We start from the raw sequence: 22,901 nt of genomic DNA, 5'->3' as shown, positions 1-22,901 counted from the left end.
CTATCATCCATTGTCAGAAAAGGATGTTAATGTGTTTACATGTTGCTTTCCCGTCATCTTGGATATGAGTTTATTTTGTATTTGTAAATGTCTAGATTATATGCTCTTGTACCACCAAGGTGTTTTTTTTTGAGAATACAGAAATTGTGAAACACACAAACTTTGCTCCTTTTCCTCAGCCCATGCGTGTGTGTGTGCGTTTATTATTGTTGTGAGTATCTATGCCCCCAACATCGAAAATAATTGATCATGTTTGTAAACATATTGAAATTCAGCAGTAACTAATAAAAACGCGAAATGTGATATTTTGACATGTCACATTGTTTATTTTTGCCCCTTTTCAGTGTGGGGAATGTGGCACGCACTGTTGTACAGCCTGTGTTTCAGTGTGGGGAATGTGGCACGCACTGTTGTACAGCCTGTGTTTCAGTGTGGGGAATGTGGCACGCACTGTTGTACAGCCTGTGTTTCAGTGTGGGGAATGTGGCACGCACTGTTGTACAGCCTGTGTTTCAGTGTGGGGAATGTGGCACTCACTGTTGTACAGCCTGTGTTTCAGTGTGGGGAATGTGGCACCCACTGTTGTACAGACTACGTTTCAGTGTGGGGAATGTGGCACTCACTGTTGTACAGCCTGTGTTTCAGTGTGGGGAATGTGGCACTCACTGTTGTACAGCATGTGTTTCAGTGTGGGGAATGTGGCACCCACTGTTGCACAGTCTACGTTTCAGTGTGGGGAATGTGGCACCCACTGTTGTACAGCCTGTGTTTCAGTGTGGGGAATGTGGCACCCACTGCTGTACAGCCTGTGTTTCAGTGTGGGGAATGTGGCACTCATTGTTGTACAGCCTGTGTTTCAGTGTGGGGAATGTGGCACCCACTGTTGTACAGCCTGTGTTTCAGTGTGGGGAATGTGGCACCCACTGCTGTACAGTCTACGTTTCAGTGTGGGGAATGTGGCACTCACTGTTGTACAGCCTGTGTTTCAGTGTGGGGAATGTGGCACTCACTGTTGTACAGCCGGTGTTTCAGTGTGGGGAATGTGGCACCCACTGTTGTACAGTCTACGTTTCAGTGTGGGGAATGTGGCACGCACTGTTGTACAGCCTGTGTTTCAGTGTGGGGAATGTGGCACCCACTGCTGTACAGTCTACGTTTCAGTGTGGGGAATGTGGCACCCACTGTTGTACAGCCTGTGTTTCAGTGTGGGGAATGTGGCACTCACTGTTGTACAGCCGGCGTTTCAGTATGGGGAAGGAGGCGGGAGGAATATGGAATTTCTGCCCAACCTTACACACGTCGGCCGTGCAGAAAATGTCAGTGATGGACCATCTGTGTTCATGCAATTCTGACATCCTGGCAGACACTGTAAAACAATTGGAGGAGCATGATTTGTCACGCTTAAATCTCTCTGCAAACGTTTCACAGAATTCCCATCCGATTAAAGACATGGTGGCCATATTGAATATGTTAACTTGACCATCACCCACGAGTCATAATACGAATGTACCGGCATCTTAAAATATTTCGTGCCATATCTTTTTCCTAGGCGTTTCGTGTCTTATATATCCCCTGAGACAGTAAGGCCTCTTGAGCTGAAGCTTTGTAAGAAAGATTCCAAGCGATTGCATCTATAATCTTCTGCAAGCGACCCATGTTTTGCAGCACATTTTACACACAGCCTAATCATCGCATCCGTGAACATCCATTCTAGAATGGGTCTGCAGCAAACCATGCTTGTCGTAAGAAGCGACTAACGGAATCAGATGGTCAGGCATGCTGATTTGGTTGACACATGTCATCGTATCCCAACTGTGTAGATCGATGCTCACGGTGTGGATTGTCTGGTCCAGACACGATAATTTACAGACCGTCGCGATGTGGAATATAGCTGAGTGCGGAATAAAACCAAAAACAAACACAAAACAAATATACTATTATATATTAATATAATTTTCAAACAAACAGCACACAACCCAACCACTGCACACTTGCTTATTTGATTTCTGTCATATTAATCCATGCAGGTAGTTCAAGCACTGTACGTCCCTTTAAGTCGCATTGTGATCTACTTTCAGTTGTTGGCGATCTACAGCTCATGTTTTATGTGTATGGTCTTGTTTTATTAAAGTTTTAGTTTCACATGCTCAGTTTATATTCCTATTTGTGATACTCTAATATTTTCACTGCTCATCGTTGACAGAGAGGCATTGGGTTCCATATTCTATTGCTATTTTTTACCCCAGTGTGAGAATTGACTTTCACTTAATGTGATTCATGTTCATTGCTGTACGACAACTTCATCGCGGAATAAAATAGTTCCTCATCCTAGAGGTGACACGAGCAAATGTACGCTTCACCTGCTCTGCAATAAAATTGTAAATATGTTTCAAAAATATTACTACAAAGAGCTGAGACAGATCGGCTAACTACACCAGGAATTCAGCCACGTTTACGCCCAGTAGTAATACATTTTACACTTGTGCAGGACGTCAAACGTACCTATATGACATTCCTGACGGGAGATTTCCCAAGCTCTCATATCTGATGAACCTGTCACACGCAGCAAGAGCAAAATTTATGTTGGTAGACTAATCCTTTGGCTAAAAATTAAAAAGGGCATTATGAAAATGTGTCAAACAGATTCTGGGGTCAATTAATAATGCTGCAGATGTCACTGTCTAGCCGTTCACGAATCAAGTGGAAACTGCATATGTAAGTTATTTCGTTTCGTTCACAGGGATGCGTTGTAGCAAGGATACAAGTATTTCACTCTTACACACTTCCCATTTGCAGATATGTTAAAGCTATGATCTTAAGATTTCATTGTCTGAATAATCATGTAAGAAAACACGGTACTTATTTCAGATGAGAACTTCATGGTTTCCCCATATGTGAGAAAATGAGTTAAAATGTAAAGTCACGTGAGCAACATCTACTTCATCCGTATTTTTACTAGAACACCTTGTACTGTTGCTATAACTTAAACTAATTCATCGAGAGACGTTGTAATAAGTGGCAATAAATCACAGAATAGTTGTAGAATAATAGAACATCTGATTATACGATCCCATTACAAAAGTAAAAATAGGGCTATGGATCACCAGCAAGAAAGGTTAGTCATCATTCTGGGGCCGAGGGGACTCATTGAAAAGAATCTGAAAAGAAGTACCGTTCGTTCAGGCTGTACCTGGCTCTTATGGCACAGGATTCCTTAGACAGCAGGATGGCGCTGCTACCACGCTTGCCAGACCTCTACCCAATTGATCATCCTGGTATGAAGTCGGTTGATATGTGTACCCACGGCATCTAGCAACAGTGGATCTCTCTGACTGCGCAGAGATCTTGTAGAGGAAAATGCAATTCCGCAAGCTTTCTTTTTTAACTTGATAAGGAGTCTGAGAAAACGGTGCATTAGTGTTTGAAGGCGCGATATCGGTTTGGGTACTCAAGATATTGAATGACCGGGTGCTTTATGTTTGTCATTGTCATTTGGGATGGGGATTGGGTTGGGCGTTTCTATATATTTGCCATTATAAGTTGTTCACTGGTCATGTGGAGGACATGGACTCATACAGCCAGTATGGGTGTTTATGTTCCCTTAGCCCAAAGGATGCAGGGATCATAAACACACATAGAGGGTACATACCCGTGGGCCCAAGGGACCAATGAATAACATGTTTATCTTACCAAACACTTCAGTGTTAATTTTGAACTGTTTGGATCATAAGGAGTACCGGAGTTACACAACAACCCAAAGACTACTAACACAAAGTACCAAATGAATTCCCTCAGTTCGACATATCCAGCGGAAAACATATAAAATGAGTGAGTTTAGTTTTACGCCGCACTCAGCAAATATTCCAGCTACATGGCGGCGGTCTGTAAATAATCTAACCTGGATCAGACAATCCCGTGACCAACAACATGAGCGATAGGGAACCGATGACGTGTCAACCAAGTCAGCGAGCCTGACCACCCGATCCCGTTAGTCGCCTCTTACGACAAGCATAGTCGCCTTTTATGGCAAGCATGGGTTGCTGAAGGCCTATTCTACCCTGGGACCTTCACGGGTCACATATGAAATGTACCTCACTTTTAGGCGGGGTTCATTGATCGGTTCAGTCAATCAGAAAACAGCATTTATGTGGTTATGATGTGTAAATGTCACTTGACGCTGTACTAAAGACGCCAAGTATATTTCAGTAAGAAAACAGTCAAGGTTCTTTTTGGCAATGTTTGCTGCTGTTTAATCAGGGACTGTTTAAAAGAAACCGAATTGTTTGAAACGTTTTGATACATAAGTAGATAAACAGCACACTCGTCAACGGCTGAAGTGATGGTGATAATTCAACTATGGTCCTACAGTAAGCTAAATTATCATCGTTTGTATATGTAGCAGAGCATCGCTGGCTCATTCCACGACGCCACTTTGTCCCCAACAGGTTGCCATACTGATGAGCTGGCTTCTAGAAGATATAGTATGTTGCGCATGTGTCCTGCGCAGACCGGCGATATAAAAGCAACAAGTGATTTGTGCATGGCACACACCATGCTGGCAATAGGAGGTGGGTTCTTCTAATTTCCATATTACAGGTATGCAAGTTTGATTACACGAATGGTTGATATTAGAATTATTTATTGTGTATCTACTAGCCAGATGACACTGTAATGTATTTTTTTTCATTTTTGTATGTATATTTATATAGTAAATACATTTGATATTAGGGCTTAGTTTAAGTAATCATGAGCTTTGATAACCATGTACAATGTATTACATGTTTCTAGATGTAAATGCTAGTTTTAAGTAATTTTCTGGTTGCTTATAATTGAGTTCTTCGATTTTTGTAACCTGTTATGTTCATGTGTCATAATTATGTCCTATTTTACTCTCAAAATAGAGATGAAACACTGCCAATGGCCCAAGAAAACATAATTTTATTCATCATTTGATTTTTAAGTATTATATTAATCGCTTGTTGATCACTCTTTCATGGTTTTACAAGCACTATTGAGGTAATGGCTTGAAGTAGTTTGTAGTAGTTTGAAGCATCCATATGATCACGGCCAGGTTGGTTTGGGAACTGGAATTTAACAGCATTTCGCCATTATGAAGGGACACTACCCTTGTCCAAATCGGATGAAATATATAACTGTTTCTGAACAGGAATCAGATAAATGTTTAGGGAACTGGTAATGAATATCGGGAGCACCTGTAACAGTATCATGAACTTTCCATGAGACGGAATGGAGCCCATAAATGGAACACCTTCGCTATAACCCTCACCTTTTTCAGAATCAAAATTATTGTCTCTTCGTCTTGCTTTGTCGTCTACATTTTTCGTCTTGTCAATCACAGTAATCACAGTGTCACTCTCTTTAAGATGGTAAACACAAGACATGGGACGTTATCCTTCTACTGTTTGCACCATATTCCAAATTTCATGCAGTGGTGTTTGTGAATCTATTTTAGAAACATTGTTGCGCTAGAAATGACTTTTATTTTGTTCACACGAACTATTAGCCTTTACAATTAACATTCCAAATGTATTTAAATCATGGACGGCAGGAGGTGGGTGGTGGAACATATTAACAGCCATTTCTCTTGCCTACCTGGATTGCCCTGCAGTTAAACACACACGAACAGAAAGCCCTATTTACAGTAGCATTCTGTCCATGAGATGATATTCGGGCATGATATCCATACACCTCTTGTTTCACACAATCCACTATTCATACAGGCTCCGATCAATGCAAAACTGATCTGTACATATTGATTGCACCCACCTGCTAGGCTAAGCGTTCTAAGTCCGTTACGGTTTTCATGTTTCTGTTTGTCATGTAAATCAGTTACTTTGGATTTTGTCCTCAAACATATATCGACGCATGCTGTCGTATCAATATTATCCAGTTCAAGCATATATCGACACATGTTGTTGTATCAATATTATCGAGATTTTTAAAATCAATAAACGAAACAGTTGGGCCTGCTGAAATCCATACAAGCGTGCCTTTGAGGGGTCTCTCAGCTGATTTCAAAATTAACCATTTTAACATGTTCACGCTGGATTTATTCTTTTGCCTAGAGTCTTTATGCCCAGACGGCGTAGGTTCATGGAGCAAACTTGTAAGAACGTCTTTTCAAGATATTTTCCTGATCGAGTATACCCTCCTAGTAGAGTTGTAACAGTGCACCAGACTATCGATGAATTGAGATTGGTGAGTCTCCGATAAACAGTCAACCGATGCCAGCAAAGAAAAACTACCGATGCATCGATAGTATGCGTGACTATCGACAGTTAGACAGTTGATAAATACGCAGCACAAAATACAGGGTGTTTGGGCGGAGGCTTCCAGTTTCATTAATTTGGTTTTAAATGTTTACAGATCTGTGTTTCTGAGACTGAAGACTTATTTTTATTTCACAGTAACTATACATTCCTTTGGGAAATGAGACAATTAAAAAACCCAAAAATAAACAACAACAAAAAACGATTACAACAGTTGGTCACACTGCACTATCACTATCGCAATAGTATGTTGCAATAGACTATCGGTATCGCAGTAGCTGATTTCCCTTAACAGTCACAAGTAGCCATGGTACGACACAATGCATGCCGTCCCGATGCATGAGGGATAGATCTCATGCCCACCTGTAGAAATTATGTCTTCACCTATAAGACAAAGGAATTTAGAGGGATTACACGATTTACATTTACCAGGCCAAGAGATCTGAACCATCAGCTGTCTGCGTAAAAGAAACCTATCTGAAAACGATGAATAATATTGACTTCTGTCGATTCAGTGCATGCCATTGTTTTCCACCTGTGGATGATAGAGCCTCTGGTGGATCATAAGTCCTGGTGAGGAGCAATATTATTCATAGCTCAAATCCACGGTAACAAATCTCGAAGTCCCACTAAGTCGTTGCTTTTACTTTGTGCGCTTTATAGAGCTCTTCAGCTTACTGATCTGCGAGGTTTTTATGACGAACTATCTAAACCCTGTTTAATCAAAGGTGATTCAAATGGTCACAACCCTATTTGAGGTGGCACTAATACAAAAACCAAAGGTAAATCACTGAAGCATTTCGTTGCAAATATTGATTCATGCATTTGCAATACATACGTATTGAAATATGTTCCTGGTACAGGAACATGTTCAACTCTTGATTGGTCCTCAAAAATGTTTTCGCGCATGCCGATGTCAAAGATATGGAACATGATCATGGTAATCAGGGCTCTAAATTCAGCATTCACCTTTTGAAACATGGGAACATTTTGACTAATAAATCAGATATTGCAAATACACTTGGTCGCAAATTCACGTTGGCCAAGCATTTATCATCGTTATATGATGTACCTGAATCCCAAATGTCAAAAACAGCTTGTCATGCCACCTAAATATTATCAGACGGTAGTAAGCTGGGTGAATTAAGCTTTTCTATAGGTATCATGCACTTTTACGAAAATAGACATAAACTTACGGTACGGTGTTAATCAACAGGTGAGACATATTCAACCACACGGAAAGGCATGAAGTTGATGGACCCTTGTGCTCGTAGGCAGCGTATGCATTTCATGCCAGCTGAGTCGACTGTCCGTCGTTATACCTGGTTGGGCGACCCTATTGCCAGCTATAATCTGATCTATAGTTTTTTGCAACCATTCTATTTTTTCTACGCTTTGCCTCATTTTACGAGTAAGCTTGCCTTTCTGGATATCCGATTACGCATCCCACTAAATGCCCAGTTAGGACGACGTGGATTATTTCGACATATGCTGTTTACAATTGTCTACATTTTAGGGATACAGAGTAGCACCCAAAACCAGCTTTTTCGACTTCCGCACCTCGCCTCAACGGCACAACTTAGCTGCTTCTTAAATGGCATTGTGTTTTCATCGCTATGCCTTGTGAGAGTCATGTCAATTTACACTAGCTATATTTCTCGAAGTCTCCGGGATAGGGTAACAGCCTAGTTGCTTATATAAACGCCGCTCGAGGATATAATTCCAGTAGCTGGATACACACACGAAACAGTTTGACAACAAAGAATTATACTAAGACCAAATAAATATATGATTGAGTAATAAAAATGTTGATTATGGTGTCGGTTATGCCAATTAACAAAATGACCTGCCGCAGAAAATCAAGTTATATAAAGCTTGTCTTACATTGAATATATGTATAGAGGTGATAATCACTGAAAACGATTAATTTTAGAAATGAGCTGGAGTAATGATTTGAGAATGTCACAATTTGTTGAGTTATTTAATGCTCCGTTACCGTTCAAAGTAGTTTTAACAACATATCCTTGAGTATAATAATACGCAGTTCTTAGATTTTTATAGTTACACGTGAAAAGGTACTGAATAACGTCTACGTCATAATGGCCACATGAACACTTAGATATTTCTCGATTACATATCTGTCTGCTTTGAGATCACTACAGCCGAGGTTGAGGCGACAATGGATAATTTGACAAAATCAAGTACCAACATTAAAGTCAAAGTAATGTGTAGTGTATGTGATATACAGTATATCGTACTTGATATGCTGTGTACTACATTTGATATTTGCGACCGTTGAATTATAAGCTGAAATAGAGGAAGAGCAGTGTGTAGTGAGAGATAGATGTTGATCACAGTTTTTCAGGCATCTCTGTTGGCAGACAATGCGGCAGTGACGTAATATCATGAGTCATGACTGTCTCATCCCATTTTTCTTGCGGCAACAGCTGTCGATGTCAGATGGACAAATGGTATTTCCTCCATTAAAAATATCTTAATATCTTACTGACACTCACACACAGAGAGAATCTCTTTTCGAGGACAGTAAGTATTGAGTGTTCCTTTCCGCTAATGTGATGGTTAAATATAAGGTACCATCCGCAAAATAATCTGAATTGTTCACATTTGCTCCATGTCTATGGACAAGGATTTGTTTGAGTGGCATTCTAGAAATTGTTGGTACAGGGATGACAGAAGTGTATGGATGATCACTTTTTCACATCATATAATGGCGACGTTTTTGGTATAGATTCTTACACCGTTTTCAAATATGGGGGTATGATGGGGCAAACATGTACGTATGATAATGAGGTAACACTTAACAATATATCACCCTGGGTTGGCCAGCGAGATTTGGTTGTATCCAGTGTCAACAATGGTCACAGGAAGTGTCATGCCGAAACAGACTAAACAGTCTTGAACTTGGGGTCAACACCATGTGCAGATTGGGGGCCAAACAAAATGGCCATAAAGTGCAATGTCTAACCTTTCATTTAAGCTATCACAAGTAATCTAGGAAACATTACCACAGACAGAACAACCTATTTAAACAATGCACTATATTCTCCTATTTTCCTTCCGAGTCATTTTAAAAGTTAGAGGGGGTAGATGTGGTCTGAGGCCATGTATTAAGCCGCATCCAGCGGTACTCCAGCTGGCTGTATGACGGCGGTTTGCCACACTATACAATACCGCTGGTTTTATCTTGTCCAGTACGAGTCTGACAACCGTATCTTATTACCCACCTTTTAGGACTAGCAGAACGGGTGAAGATACATTCTATCCCGGATCGTGACGGATGCTTAAGGATTGACTAGCACGGAAACCATCTCAGTAGGAACACTGATAGCCTATCATCCAGACCCTGAAGGAAATATATCAAAAAGAGCCCACGCAAGTTTAGAAGTCTAGATTTCCACGGCTTCCGCTTCTGAAAATGAAGAAATTTTCAGGGATCCTTTTCATATTAAATGTATTCAGTATAAATATAAACATGAGCTTTTTTGTAAAATATGTTCATTTCAAAGCCTAGTTGTGAGTCTAGAACATTGGTCACGGCCATGCCCAGGACATGTGAAAACTGCCATCTCTATAGCCGAGCTAGTATTATTAGCATTAGTAGTAGTATTATGTGTTAGGAGTTTCATGGTTCTGATGGATAATGATCCCACAATCCTTGGAACTTTGTCAGGTATGTGTGAATACCAAAAATGGACACAATGTTTCTCCTGAGACAAGCTATCATGGTACTGACAAATACAAGATCTGAGAATCTACATCTGTTGGGCATTCCTTTGCCTTGAATACGAATTGCGGCATAAACACCCACAAGTGCATTGTCACATGTTATAAGTGTCCTTCTGTAGTAATATTATAAGATAGGTGTGCGACAAATGTGTTGAACTGAAGACCGAAATCAACAATCTTGTGTGTTTGAAGTTTCACAGATCTGTGTTTAATCTACCAAATGACTTATTTCCTTTTTGTATACATGTAGCCCCTGCGAACTCCCCTTTTTATGACCGAAGTACTGATCCAAGATGTCTCATTGATAGACTACAATCGTTTTTATTACCCACGTGCTACTTCGTAAAGGTGTTTCATAACCTTCTAATGATTTAATTGGCTAACTTTGGTGAACTTTGACATTACTGGTACTACTTTCATCACTCATTCTATTCATGATTTTCATTCAAGTTTTCACATCTGAGAGCATGTAAAACGAAAACACTTCTATGGAATTAGATAAAATTTATTTCATTTAGAGTGGTTACTAGCATTATTTTCAATTCTATGATAACTCAAGTTTCTGTAATAAAAACGAAAGTAAAACAATCTATAAAAACACGTAAACAAATACGTCTAGTAGGCCTCTCATGAGTGTAAACAAATATGGCGTCGCCCATAAAAGTTATTGATTTCATCAAAATTGACGGGCAATTGGTTGGAAGAGTTGTGAATGTTATCAAGAGATTGAATACCTTCTGCGTATATGTTATCAGGACTGCACAGTAACACACAACATCAAAAGACGAGCAGCGCTCTTGTATCTCTATCACTGCCACTGTCAGCCGCATTCATTCGCGTCCTCCCGCACAAACATATTGTACGAGCAGCGCTCTTGTATCTCTATCACTGCCAGTGTCAGCCGCATTCATTCGCGTCCTCCCGCACAAACATATTGTACGAGCAGCGCTCTTGTATCTCTATCACTGCCAGTGTCAGCCGCATTCATTCGCGTCCTCCCGCACAAACATATTGTACGAGCAGCGCTCTTGTATCTCTATCACTGCCACTGTCAGCCGCATTCATTCGCGTCCTCCCGCACAAACATATTGTCACTGCCATGCCTCCCATGGTTTCCTATGTAGGGGCAGGGAGCCTATATACAGATGGAGAAGAAACTCACAGAAAAGCCCCTGAACGCATGTCTCGGGTCGTTACGTAACCAGTGTAGCCTATATGGTGGCAGCGTAGTATTTAAGATTGAGCCCAGTTTGTTTTCAACAGCTCTTTAAGTTCGCTGAGTGTAGTAACAACTGAAATCCTACATGCAGAAGATAAGTTAACTATTTTGGCACTATTAGTAAGGCAAATAATTGGTATTAGTGTCCGTTTTAGGACAGTAGATTTGTAGTAAGGTTTCAAGTCGGTGTATACTTTGACATTATACACTCTGGCAGACATGGCATCCAATTATCCTGATCTTGTTGAACTCTTCATTTTACTTTTTGCCGACGATGAGATCCTATAATGTCAAGCACTGTTATTGGTCTTTAGAGGCAAATTAATAGAGTATCACATTATTCAGCTAACTGGCGACTGGATGTTAATCTTGAAAAGACCAAAATTGTTGTTTTTCGTAAGGATGGCCCAGCGGCTGCTATAGAGAAATGGTACTGTAAAGGTGAACGTATGACCGTTGTCAACGAATTATTATATAAATATCTAGGGATATTATTTACACATACACTAAACCTGAATAAATCTATTATTAATTTGGCAAGTAGAGGGGAAAAGGCTTTACTACAATTGCTCTCTGTTATATCGAAGTTAGGGGTATAAAATAATAAATATGCCAGAACATCGTCTGCCTAAAAACCTACAATATGATTGTTTATCTTGATAATATTGGTAAAAACACTTGGGAAACCCGTATTCGTAGTCTTTTGTTTAGATATGGCTTTGGATTTGTCTGGTTATCCCAAACCGTGGGCGATGTTAATGCATTTATCAAACATTTTGGTACCAGGGCTGTCGTTATCTTCAAACAGGACTGGCATTCATCTCTATGTGAAAGTTCAAGATATGACTGTTATCGTGAGTTTATATCTCTACTTGAACCTGTCCATTCTGTAACACTGTTGAGAATGAATTTCACTTTTCATTTATTTGTCCTGTATATAATGATTTAAGGCAGATGTATTTCCCACCATGGCTACGATCACACAAGAATGCTACAAAACTTTATTCAATACTTTCAAGTCAAGCATCCCTATTACAACATGAGACATTCACCATGCGCTCATACTGAGAGGAGATTCACTGTAACGTGTGTCGTATGTTGTATATGTTGTACATACTATGCATAATTATATATTTTGTATATGGGCCACTGGCCTTCATGCAATAAACTGATTGATACAGAGTCTATGCCTTTTATTATCCAACTAACACGGAACCGTTTATATTTAGTAGGGTTTCAGAGGCTGTGCTGGGGTTCCGAACACAGTTACGAAAATGAAACGGTAAGTACCCATTGATAATGTTTCCTGCAACTAATCAGTAGGCGTCTAGAGCCTGGCTATTAGCGATTCTTTAGGAACATCACAACGATAGCCACCATAAATAAGAGTGAGTGAGTGAGTGAGTGAGTGAGTGAGTGAGTGAGTGAGTGAGTGAGTGAGTGAGTGAGTGAGTTAATATTTAAAGTCACACCGAGAGTGTTTAAGCCATATCGTGACTTACACGGGTTATAACACCGGTATCATAACACCACACGAACAGTGTGTCACAACTTTACTTTATCTTCTAAGTAAACGTTTCGTTCGGCGGAGCGGAGACCCTACTATGGTGATCTACCTTCAGTTGTTGGGGATCAATGTCCAATTTTTATACGATATTGTCTAGGATAGTTTTCTGCTTTTAAAAATACATGTTAGCTAGTTGTAATTCATTTTTTGTGATACTCTAGTTATTTTACAGTCCGTCGATGACTGGTACAATGTATATTTATTTTATGGTCCGTCGATGACTGGTTCTTTAACCACCTGTATTTATTGTGTATCTACACCATTTCTCGTCACTATATGGCTGCAGTATTGCCGATGTGACGTTAAATTATAACTCTTTCAATCACTCACTCACCCAGCGGACATATGAACTACGTCTGAAATCTACGTATCATCTGGCTGTCAGATTTGCACACGTTTCATGGGGTGTGGAAATAAATGAACACTCAAGTGTGTATATTAATATGTTTCACAGGTGTGTAAATCTGGCCATTGTTTTCTGGCATGTGTAACACACGTTTACACGAATGCTGTGAATATAGTATATTAGTTTCAACACTCTTCAAGTCTCGAAAGACCATGGTTAAGTTTGTCGTAAACACTTTTCTAACATGCCTTTCATTTTTTCGGTAATAAAACTGTCAACTAAAAAACAAATAAAACAAGCAGCCCATAGTGTAATCATTAGACACACGTGAGGAATTGATACCCATTACTGAGCACCTGCCAATTGAAACGGCTGCACTATTAACTATATAACATGTGTGCCTTTCTTAACCCACGCATGACGTTTGTTTGAAAGTTCCCTGTATTGGATCTATGGGTGAGCATTGTACATTCTGTTTTCTTTGTAACGATGCTTGCTATGTAAATGTTGAACAGTGAGTAATGTATGATTGCAAGATTGATACTATTGGTAATGTGCATCCGAGCGTTTGTTCTTTGTCTCCTCTCTATATGTCAAAGGCTGTTGATTTGTTACTTGTCGGTATATTTGAAATTGACAACAAATGTTCAAGGTTCATATAACCTCATTAAGTATCTACCAGTGAGGGTCTGGCAAAGCAAAACCTTTAGTGTTATTTGACAATGGGAAATCTGAATGCTTCCGCTCAGTTAATTCTTTGAAATTCTTAAGAATTAGAATTAACCTTATCAAAAAGATCTGTTAGCGTTGTGACACTGAAATGTTTATCTCTTGCACTGGAAAAGAATCGATACATTCAAGCAAGAAATGCTGTTCCATAATTTTTTCATCTCAAAGTATGCACAACGGAAGATCATCATCATTCGATAAATATTCATGAGTATATAGTGCATGGTAAATGCAAAACCGTTGCTCAATTACCTCTTCAAATCTGGATTAACAGACCAAGTAGGTGCAATCAATAATGGGATTTATTGCATGTAATTTCTTGACCCACTTCTTTTGTATAAAATGATGGCTGTCAGTTCAATACACGGTTTTGTTATCTGCGTATGGGATAAGAAGTGTTGTCACAGATTTTTGAAGGTTTCATTACCAGCCGAATGAATTTTGAATTATGAGAATTTCCAACATGATTAGGTAACCAACAGAAGGGCAATGTTGTACTGACCAGTAGCACGCACAGATAATTTTCATTTATTTCATTAAAAAATGAATGGTTACAAGATACATTTTAATAACCCGCAGGCGTGAGAGTCAGTCTGAAATTAGTATATATTGTTTAAAATAAGGGTGTTAATTGATATATTTAAGAGCCGTTAATATGCCGGTTGCTTCGGCTGTTAGAGAAGAGCTGTTATTTGGTATTTGTAAAGACATACTGGCATGTAAGAGGTGCTGGTTATGGAACTGAGACTTTCCACCCCAACTGATCATTCCGTTGGGTCTAGGACCAGATGATGATGACAATTGTAATTACGAAACAATGAAAATGTGTGAAGGGAACAAATGTTGGGGGAAGGGTACCAATGTCCTGCTCGACCGGTGACAGTCGTCGTGTAACACATACGAAAAACAAATACAATGTCTGAATACTGACAGTGCGTGCAAACAGTTCTGACGTTGGAACAGCCGTGATTACAGATACGATCTTGCATGTACACCCTGACTGAACCAGGACGTGTCATCAGTGGCTCGGCTTGATACGATATCATTATCTTAGGACACTGAGATATCCTTCAGTGATTGGTTTGATTATCTGATAACAAAATATATGACAGATGCATTCTGTTGCATGGACTATGTGCCATAAAGCTTCTGGGTCTAGATTTTTGAAGCTCTTTTGTCGCTAAGCTGGCCGTACGTGCCATACATTAACATTAACTTACGATTATCTTAGAGCTAAGAGAGCTTCGAAAGTCTGGATCCCGGATGTTGCATAATTGTCAAACTGTTTCATGCTCATAAAGGTCACGTACATTGGTTTGCCAATTGATGTTGTATAACTGTACTTTCCTCACAGTTTCTAGTGATACTTCCTGTTCCAGAATACGTCTTCGAATGGCCATAGCGGCAATCTTCACCATGCCATTGGCGATTTATATCATTTATGGTGAGTGATATAACTATGTGCATATATTTTACCTGTATATACACGTTTCATGTACATATATATGACAATATTCCTTTTACATGCATTGTGTTTAAATGGGTGATAATTAACTGTGAAATTGTTTAATGGCATATTGGGCATTGGTATAATGTAGAATAATTGCACAAAATATGACAATGAAGGTTTTGTTTATAGATATTCCAATCGGCTTAACAATGTCAACATCAACTATTCTGTTGATCGACGGGGACACTTATGCACTTGGACCAATCAAAATTCATCAGAGCTATATATTCCATTAATCTTTCTTCTGGAAAGTCTGATTTTCTCCCTTTTCTTCATATTTTTAAATGGCTCGTATGACAGGAATATATAACGCCAGACAGAAAGCACTAACTGAAAAGCAGAAGAAAATAATAGTAAGGTTACTTATATGGAGCTGACTTTCACGGGCATTTCTAACAGTTTCACAGGTTTAATTCACCAGATTTTCTGTGACCAGTGTGATGTTTGGAGAAGGGGGTAAACTGTCAGTAGTTTGGGAACAGCTGGGTCTTTAGGCCAGTTTTATAGGCAGTCAAAGGAGCAAATCTGAGATGAGAGTTCAGTATTACAGTAGCATAGTGCTTTAACGATCTGGCACCGGATGTTTTTAAGCATGGTACAGAAAGCTGTCAGCTGAAAGAAGGTTTCTAGAAGATTGATAATCTATGGTAGGTAGGCAAGGTATAGAGCTTCAGATTGTATTCTTTCATGGAGTCGTAGCCAATGACGGTATTTGAGTACATGTTGGCTGTAGTCTCTCGACTTAGTCTAACTAAACCCACAACTGAAATCTGCGATGATCGAAATCTTGAGCTGATCTTCAGAAATGCCAGAGAGGAGGCTGTTGCAGTAATCCAGGCGGGAAAGATTAGAAAAATCACGCTTCGCTTTTCAAATATAAATATGGCGATATTTTGGGAGCTGGAAGAGACACGTTCTAAATAGATTACTGAAGTGGTCTTACGTGGTTAGGGACGGTTTAAGGTTGACTCCAAAATGCTTGAATTCATAACCAACTGTTGGACGGCAACATTCATTTGTAAGGTGGTCAGGCTAGCTGGCATGGTTGACACATGGCATCGTATTCCAGATTTTCAAATCATGCTGGTGATCACTGGGTAGTCGATTATTTACATATTGTTAGAGTATCATTGAATGGCATTGTTCAGTTAATCTGAATCATTATTTACTCATGGTTTGAAAGAGTGAATTGGGTTTTAAGCCGCTTTTAGCAATATTCCAACAATATCACGTCGGAGGACACCAGAAATGAGCTTCCCACATTCTATCGGACCTTTGGTGCAACGAACGAACTCTATGAGAGGCGCGCTGGGTTATCCAAAATGAACACAGTGAAGATCCTTCAAAGTCCATTTCTGGATTTTATTTAAACATAGTAGGAGCTGCCTTTCAGTAGTGTTCGCACTTTCAAAGGGTGTATTATTTTATATCGGCATCCTTGAGGGGCGGTCTCTAACGTACAGAAACACAATAGCATGTGACGTGTGTACATCGAGGAGCATAATTTCAGTCATCAAGTTCGGGTATTTACATATGACCAGTACGACCGCACGACATTACCGGTATATCGGTAATTCGCAGTACGTCTCTAAACGATACGTATGCACAACCGGGATGTTGCCAATGGGTAAAGAACACTTATGAAGTTTGTGCACATTCACAACAAATGATTTTCATCGCTATTTAATGACAAACCTCCATACTGTAATGCTGTACATTGTATACATACGAAAATAGAAACAATGACCATGCAACCTAACGCTGGGATTGCTATTGTCAGAACCATAACATATAGTGAGTGAGTGAGTTTAGTTTTACGCCACACTCAGCAATATTCCAGCTATATGGCGGCGGTCTGTAGATAATCGAGTCTGGACCAGACAATCCAGTGATCAACAACATGAGCATCGATCTGCGCAATTGGGAACCAATGACATGTGTCAGCCTGACCACCCGATTCCGTTAGTCGCCTCTTACGACAAGCATAGTCGCCTTTTGTGGCAAGCATGGGTTGCTGAAGGCCTATTCTACCCCGGACCTTCACGGGTTGCTGAAGGCCTATTCTACCCCGGGACATTCACGGGTCCATGGGTTGCTGAAGGCCTATTCTACCCCGGGACATTCACGGGTTGCTGAAGGCCTATTCTGCCCCGGGACCTTCACGGGTACCATAACATATATATTTAGAGGCTCATAATATACAAAATAGGATTCACACGCACAACTGGTGTCACTGTCAAACACTTTAGTTCCAAAACTGTGCACCTGAATCGCAATGTTAAGTATATTGCAACACAATGTATTTACCAATACTCACTCCTACATACCAGCATCATTTAGCTGGGAAATTGCAGAGTGTGGCGTTAAACAACAAACAAACACGTCACTCGTTCTCAGACATATTGCCCACAATACCAGTACTATCGGGGGCTGTGGGGTAGCCTGGAGGTTAAAGCGTTCGCTAGTAACCCTGAAGACCGGGTTCGATTCCCCACATGGGCACAATCTGTCGCCCGTTTCTGGTGTTCCCCGGGGTGATATTGCTGGAATATCGCTAAAAACGGCGTAAAACCATACTCACTCACTCAGTATTATCTACATGAAGGTTGATTACATTTGAGTTGACACGTGTTCTCTGCAGACATGTTTGTTGCTTAGGGTCGCACGCAGAAATGTTCTATGATTAGCGTTGTTCAAACCATACAGTTCACCGATTCAGCTAACACTGTGTAGATGTTTAGACAACAGATTTGTGATTTATTATAAAATATTCACTGAAAACTGACCACATTCTTCACTATTTGGTTTTGTAGATGGACTGTTTCTTCTCAAGAGGTCAAAAACAATTATGTCAACTGGAACACATTCCACGGTAACAGAAGTCTTGCCCTTCCAAGTGAGTGAGTATGGTTTTATTATGGTCTTAATATTCCAGTGATATCAAGGTGATGGCGAGGGTCACCAGAAAAGGACTTCATATACCATGAGCGGAGTCGAACCCGGGTGCTAATACACACTGCAGTCGGAGACTCTACTGGTAGAATCAGAGATCTACCAGTACAAGTTCCAGTTCAAGACAATCCGAATGATCTGTAGGAAACCGAAAAGACATTTTAGTTGAACAATAATTTGCATTTTATTCGGGTAAAACAAGATATATACAATGGCACATGAAATTCAAATGTGACTTGAGATCATGATACAACATTTACACATTTTACAAAACGGATTACCACTCCGATCTCCTATTCTACCAGAGTACAATTAAGTGTGTGTGTGTAAGTGTGTGTGTGTGTGTGTGTGTGTGTGTGTGTGTGTGTGTGTGTGTGTGTGTGTGTGTGTGTGTGTCAGTGTATTCTGTTGAGGGGTAGTTTACATATCTGTGACGTCACTTCTGATCCCATACACTGATTACAATTCTGTTATTAGGTCTTACATCTATAATCTAAGGCCAAAGAAGTGGGACATCCAAGTAGGTGTCAATACATTATATCAAATAAAACCAGTTTTTGGGTTGTCAGTCCAGATTCAAAGAAGTCATTATGAGACGACGTGGCACTGAACATACAAGATTAGCTAATGAATATTATTAAAAAGTGACGATCCTCCGTTTTGCATCCCTCGTGATGAAAGAAGCAAATGTCAAGCGTGTCCTGCTTGATTATATATGAGTGAGTGAATGAGTTTGGTTTTACGCCGCTTTTAGCAATATTCCAGCGATATCACGGTGGGAGACACCAGGAAGTGGGCCTCACACATTGTACCCATGTGGGGAATCGAACCCGGGTCTTCGGCGTGACGAGCGAACGCTTTGACCACTAGGCTACCCACCGCGCGGAGTTTATATAAGAAATAGAACTAATTAAACAAGTGTTTAAATTAGCACCTGAGATTGACTGTAGCTCTATCCCCAAAGGCGTTTAACGTATTTTAAAATTATTGTCGTAACGTAAGTCCCTAAGCATTTGAAGTAAACGTACGCTTACCACTCTTTTCAAAGGTAGTATATTTGCGAATTTAAATGATGGCTAAATTTGACTACTACAGTGTCTGAATGGATGGTGTAAATCCAGCCAGGATCATTGCAGGGGCAAAAGTACCGGAAATCCCTATCGTACCTTGAGTAGTGATCTTTAGATATAAATACTAATTTTAAATCAGTTTCTGAGATATTGCTGAAACACTGCTTAAGTGACTTTTAGACACTCATTTAATTAAGTGAGATGTTATCAGTATCACCATCTGAGATTACTAAAGACGGCGCCATTAACGGCGAAAACGTAGTGATGCATTAGTGTCTTCGTCTCCATGAGTGCCATGTGAGTTTGTATACAGCAAAGGAGGCTGTGTTGTAGCGTATTGGTTAATGCTTTCGCCTGTCACGCCTTATATACCCTGTTCTATTCCCCACATGGGCACATTGTGAGAAGCCCGTGTCTGCATTCCCACGCCGTAATATTGCCCAAATCGTCGTACAGCTATATAATCGTTTACATTACGTACAACCACTGGTGACTAAAGGGATGACTCCCACAAGATTGTAAATGATAAATAATAAAATGTAATAAATTGTGCATAATTATTGACAGCAGATGCTCTCTTCACTGTTGCAGGGTGGAATCTCGATTGAGAAAAAATGTAAGGAAATGGGGCTGACATCAGATCACGCTAAACGAGCGTACCACAAGATCATTGTAGACCATCAGTACAAGGTTCTCTACTGTGAAATTCCCAAGGTCGCTACAACGAATTGGAAACGTGTATTTCTCATGCTCTCCAGCAAAATGAGCCCATCCCTCAAGCTAAACATGAAACCGGGTGACATTCACCACAGGTATGAAAAGTATACCACCTTTTTATCAGCTCTTCAACCCGTGGAAATAGATGAAGTGCTGAAAACCTATTACAAGTTTGTTTTTGTACGTGAACCATTTGAGAGACTCCTGTCAGCTTATCTTAATAAACTCGTTGCATCCAGAGAAGGGATGTTTGCATCCTTTGGCAGGAGTATTGTGAAAAAGTACAGGAATAATTCCCGAAATAAAGACCCTCATCCGTCATTCTCCGAATTTCTGGAATATGTCGTGAAAACAAATACACTGACATTGAATGAACACTGGCAACTGCAGGAAGACCTATGTCAAGTGTGTAACATTAAATACGACTTGATTGGTAAATATGAGGAGTTACAGACAACTGCCCAAGCCATACTAGATCACATAGGGGCGCCATCCAGTGTCGCCTTTCCACAGCGCTCAGATTGGTACCGCAATGAGAAGACGAACAACCTTCTGAGACACTATTACCAAGATGTGCCACCCTCCCTACTGCAGCAGGTGTGGCGGAAGTTTTATCCAGACTTCCAGTTGTTTAACTACACAGTACCAAGTGCTATCACAAATCCTACAAAATCCTGGAAATAAAATTGAATGCATGTCCTTGTGTATTTATTGGGGTCATTTATATTTTCATTTTAAAACATTTTCAAAAAGTTATTAGAGGATAAGCCTGTTTCCTTTTCACTTCCTCGGCAACATTTTAAGACCTGGGCTGACATCTACATGGAGTGAGTGAGTTTAGTTTTACGCCGCACTCAGCAATATTCCGGCTATATGGTGGCGGTCTGTAAATAATCGAGTCTGGACCAGACAATCCGGTGATCAACAACATGAGCATCGATCTCGGAACCGATGAAATGTGTCAACGAGCCTGACCACCCGATCCCGTCAGTCTACGACAAGCATAGTCGCCTTTTGTGGCAAGAATGGGTTGTTGAAGGCCTATTCTACCCCGGGACCTCCACGGGTCGAAATCTACATGGAAAAACTTGAAATCTGGACATTTAACACATATTTTCAATGAAAAATGTACCGATCTTTTTCGTAAAAGTGGACAATCATTAATTAGGCTCCTTGCGGAGAGTGAGCAATGTTCCAACTATATGGCGGCGGTCTGTAAATAATCGAGTCTGGATCAGACAATGATCAACAGCATGATCATCGATCCGAACCGATGACACGTGCCAACCAACTCAGCGAGCCTAACCACCCAATCCCGTTAGTCGCCTCTTATGACAAGTATGAGTTACTGAAGATCAATTCTAACCCGTGTCTTAACGGTTGCTAGGCAACTTATTAAGAAATCTTGTAACGTTTTGAAAGTACACCGACATTGTCCGTTTTACTGCCAGTAAAAATAATAACATCGGCATTATTTAAACTGAAATTACTGGAAGACAAATACTATAAATATTTCAATTACTTTAATAGCGGATGGTGCATACTTGCTCATCAACCAAACATTTGCCCAGGAAACGAAATACTTCTGACTGACACAGGGATGATTATATTTCTCGTAGTATTATAATTTCATGTCGTTGGAGATAATTGTCATGAATTCATGTATAATTTGATGTACGTGAAAAAATATTTCAAGCACCGTAGAACCAAATCACCTATATTAACCACCCAACCACATATCAAATATTCAAGTTCGCCTGAACACAACCCTTCAAATTCTTGCACTCCCTTTACACTGAATATCTTCTGTTAAGTTTTGCTTGGAACAGCATTCTCACCAAACACGGCAGAGGGACAATACAAATTCAATGACAGTACAACAGAGAGAGGCAGGACAAATTTAATAGTAGTGCAACATAGAAAGGCAGTACAAATTCAGTTGCAGGGCAACATGGAAATGCACTTCAAAATCAATGGCAGATCAACATAGAAATGCAGGACAAATTCAATGGCAGTGCAACATAGAAAGGCAGGACAAATTCAGTGGCAGTGTAGCATAGAGAGTCAGTACTAAATTAATGGCATTGCAACATAGAAAGGCAGTACAAACAGAGAGCCAGTACAGAGAACCAGTTCCCTGGCAGTACCACTGACAATATGATATATATGCTGGCAATGAAGACAGTGATGGTAATACTCACCGCACTGCAATGCTGGTGGAGCTTCCAAAGTAGGTCCAAAACACGGTGACGTCAAAAACGTAACTTTACTATCACCTATGACCACGTTTCCCGCTGTTGTCGCTAACTGAGACGTCATGCGAATAGTGACGACGTAGATACTCATTGATACTACCTTTAAGCATTGGTCATGGGTGAGTGAGTGAATTTTGTCTCACGCCTCTTTTAGCAATATTCCAGCAATATTACGGCGGGGGACACCAAACATGGGCTTCACACAATGTACCTACGTGAGGGATCGATCTCGGGTCTTCGGTGTGACGAGCGAACACTTCGTCCATAAGGCTACCCCACTGCCTCTCGTCGCAAGTTTTCATTGTACAGCTCAAGAGGCGTTGAACGATTTTGTTCAGTTATAAGAGTTTGAGGAGGAGAGGTATCAGGACCCACATTAAGATAAACACGCTCGTTCGTGCGTGCGTGTATTTTGTAATACGAATAAACAATTGTAGTCAGCATGCATGGACCTATATACAACGTGTAACCAGATACAGGATAATTACGATCCAAATAC

At 40.2% G+C, this 22,901-nt stretch overlaps 1 protein-coding gene across 1 annotated transcript; it reads left to right on the top strand.

Moving 5' to 3' along the window:
- Positions 1-12,467: 12,467 nt before the first annotated feature.
- LOC137296061 (carbohydrate sulfotransferase 14-like) lies at positions 12,468-20,846 on the top strand. Its single transcript, XM_067827714.1, has 4 exons — positions 12,468-12,538; positions 15,278-15,342; positions 18,222-18,304; positions 20,022-20,846. The coding sequence occupies exons 1-4, from the start codon at positions 12,531-12,533 to the stop codon at positions 20,829-20,831; spliced, it is 966 nt and encodes a 321-aa protein (XP_067683815.1). The 5' UTR covers positions 12,468-12,530; the 3' UTR covers positions 20,832-20,846.
- The last annotated feature ends 2,055 nt before the right edge of the window (positions 20,847-22,901 follow it).

This window comes from Haliotis asinina, chromosome 9, assembly GCF_037392515.1.
Source record: "Haliotis asinina isolate JCU_RB_2024 chromosome 9, JCU_Hal_asi_v2, whole genome shotgun sequence".
Lineage (NCBI taxonomy): Eukaryota > Metazoa > Mollusca > Gastropoda > Lepetellida > Haliotidae > Haliotis > Haliotis asinina.
This window is presented reverse-complemented; position numbering and strand designations above follow the sequence as displayed.

Excerpts from the sequence above, each read along its gene's own strand:
- LOC137296061 (XM_067827714.1), top strand. Across the intron at positions 15,343-18,221 it reads GGCGATTTATATCATTTATG|ATGGACTGTTTCTTCTCAAG; the intron begins GTGAGTGATATA and ends TTGGTTTTGTAG. Across the intron at positions 18,305-20,021 it reads CAGAAGTCTTGCCCTTCCAA|GGTGGAATCTCGATTGAGAA; the intron begins GTGAGTGAGTAT and ends TCACTGTTGCAG.